At 55.3% G+C, this 2,890-nt stretch overlaps 1 protein-coding gene across 1 annotated transcript; it reads left to right on the top strand.

Annotated features, from left to right (window-relative positions):
• Window positions 1–2,156: 2,156 nt before the first annotated feature.
• LOC120974013 (uncharacterized) lies at window positions 2,157–2,684 on the top strand. The gene has a single exon (XM_040400360.1). It carries the CDS (start codon window positions 2,157–2,159, stop codon window positions 2,682–2,684), a length of 528 nt encoding a protein of 175 aa, XP_040256294.1.
• The last annotated feature ends 206 nt before the right edge of the window (window positions 2,685–2,890 follow it).

Consider the following 2,890-nt stretch of genomic DNA (forward strand, 5'->3'; position numbering starts at 1 on the left):
AGAAAGGTGGGACGAGCCTCGCGAAGACGCTATGAAGGAAGAAGGGATAGAACGTCTCTGTCAAGGTCCTTTGCTCGGCGGAGCCGGCCAGGAGCATGGTCCCGTTCCACTCGTTGTGGACACTCGCAATCAATGGAAGCGCGGCGGCAAGGTGCTTCTCCTTGGTGATGGAGGATGTGCCGAGGGCCGGCGCAGGAGAGGGGGGGAGCTTGCAGCCTGTGTGGCCGGCTTCTCCTTCCCGGACGCCATTCGGGAGATCTTGGAGGAAAAGTGAAGCATGATGGCACGGTAGCAGGCGCTAGTCTTTTGTCAGCCTGGGCAGTTGCCGAGGCAGCGTGGGGAAGCGAAGACACCCACGTACCGTAAAGCGCCACGCGTCGGCTTGGTCCGCAGGCGATTGGGGCCCGCGGCGCTTTGCCCTTGCCCCTTGGCTTCGCCTCGAAGCCAAGTCCAAGCGCGCCTTGGGCCCGGGGGCTACTATCGGCGTTCTGGAAACCAGGGTACCCAGACTTGCCTACCTGCGGCCCATGGCGTGGCTCCATCGACGGCCTGGTACGGCCCATCTACAAGACCGCCAGGACAAGACCCTCGTGAGGGGCCAAGCCTCGTGAGGTGGACGATGTCAAGACCTCCCGAAGGAGCGGCCTCCCTAGGCGGCCACCCGAGGAGCGGAGATTTCTATGCAGGTACCCAGCCTCTTGAGGCTACCATGACGCAGCCATGATGACCAAGGTAGGTGGGTACCAGCGGGTGCAGAGAAGGTAGTTTGCTCGCTATATGTCGGATTCAGGGCTCCGTAGACCCAAGAAAGGTTTGAATTCTAGGGCGTATGCGAAGATCTCAACCTATCCAGCCCACCAGCTCGTCGCCCGCGGCCTAACTTGATTCACACGAACAAGGAAGAAGATGAACACGGCAGTTTACCCAGGTTCAGGCCACCTTGTGGTGTAAGCCCCTACTCCTGCTTTGCGGTGGATTGGCCTCATGATGGGCTAAGGATGAACTAGCACAAGGGATGAACAACCTCGTGAGGTCACTGGGTGAGGGAATGAGTCGACCTCTTCTACGGTGGTGGCTAACCTATATTTATAGTGGCCTCGGTCCTCTTCCCCCAAAACGTAGGCGGGAAGGGATCCCAAAGTGGCCAATTTGAAAGGGAAAACTAGTACATCTTATCCTGACGAAATGTGGTGTTCGCCTGTAAAGCTTCTGGTCGTCACGCAGCGGTGGGCTCGGCGATGACATCCATCATGCTGCGCTGGAGGTCTTGACCTTGTTGCACCAGAATGGAAACCTTTGCCAGATTCCTCAGGAACCCACGCCTGTCCTTGCCTCCTTAGCACCAAAGAGGAAATTTCTTTCTCTGCACCCGCTGGTGCCCGCCTACCTTGCTCGTCACAGCTTGCATCATGGTAGCCTCATGAGGCTGGGTACTTGCATAGCAATCTCCGCTCCTCAGGAGGCCCCCTGGGGAGTTGGCTCCTTTGGGAGGTCTTGACGTCGTCCTCCTTGCGAGGCTTGGCCCCTCGTGAGGGTCTTGTCTTCGCGATCTTGTAGATGGGTCGTACCAGGCCGTCAATGGAGCCACGTCGTGAGCTGCAGGCAGGCAAGTCTGGATACCATGGTTCCCAGAACACCGACAATGCCGCAGTCAATGTAGGGTTCAGCGGACCTAGATCCGAACAGAAAAGGAAGCCCTTTAAAGGGAACAAGGATGGACCTAGCTAGCTAGAAAAGATCCTTGAAAGGCCATGCCAAATCCACGGTACCTCAGAGAAACCAGCAAACCACACTAACATGAATTGCTAGGTCTTCAAGCGAGCTAGAAAAATGGCGACGGAGGGGAATAGTAAGCCCAGCCTTGCAGCGAGGACGACGATGATCCTCGGTGACCAAATAATGGAGGCCAAAAGCAGTTTCCTCATGAGGTGAAGGACGTAAATATGATCTACGTCACCCACATCCCCAAGAGGGAGAGGAAACACGCACTCCTAGACGTCTATGCGTTGGAGCCCGTCACCCCGAAGTTCAATCCGTGGTCGGCTTACCCCATCACATTTGACAAACACGACAATCCGACGAGCATCAGGCATGGAGGATCGGTTGTGCTAGTCCTGGACCCAATCGTCGATGGCTTTCATCTCATGCGCGTACTCATGGACAGAGGTAGCAGCCTCAATTTAATCTACACTGATACGATCATAAGGATGGGCATCAACTCATCTTGGGTCAAGCCCAGCATCACCACCTTTAAAAATGTGATACCAGGCGTCGAAGCTCATTGCATGGGAACTGTGACACTTGAGGTAGTCTTTGGGTCACCAGAGAACTTGAGGAGCGAGGAATTAACCTTTGACATTGTACCCTTTCATAGAGGATACCACACACTTCTAGGGTGCACCACATTGGATCGCTTGAACGCAGTTCCGCATTATGCTTACCTCAAGCTCAAACTGCCAGGACCGGATGATGTTATTACAATCAATGGAAACACCCAATGCTCTCTCCGAACGAAGGAGCAGACAACGGCTTTCGCAGCCGAGGTGCAGGCCTCCGAGGAGGCAACCCGTTTAGGCAAGCGCACCCCAGCTCATCAAAGCATACGTGGGTCGTGCCAGCCGACCTTGGACAAGCACTCCTCCACCATAACTAGGGGTATGGGATCCTCGCACGCCTCCCCTTGAAGGGGCAGTACGTCCCAGGGTGCATAACTTTGTATGTCCCAGGGTTGCCGAGGAGCCAAAACAATGGAAACATCGGGATCAGCTTCACCGAGCAGCGACGGGCTTCGGGCTTGCACATTGGCGAGGCTCAATAAAAGACCTAGACAATAATAGCATGCCCATGTGTCTTTAACCACCCAACTGGTAGCCATAGACCTCTTTAAAGC

This window comes from Aegilops tauschii, chromosome 2 (assembly GCF_002575655.3).
Source record: "Aegilops tauschii subsp. strangulata cultivar AL8/78 chromosome 2, Aet v6.0, whole genome shotgun sequence".
NCBI classification, from domain to species: domain Eukaryota; kingdom Viridiplantae; phylum Streptophyta; class Magnoliopsida; order Poales; family Poaceae; genus Aegilops; species Aegilops tauschii.

Bases quoted from the DNA above. Each gene is read 5' to 3' on its own strand.
- LOC120974013 (XM_040400360.1), top strand. From the start codon at position 2,157: ATGGACAGAGGTAGCAGCCTCAATTTAATCTACACTGATACGATCATA.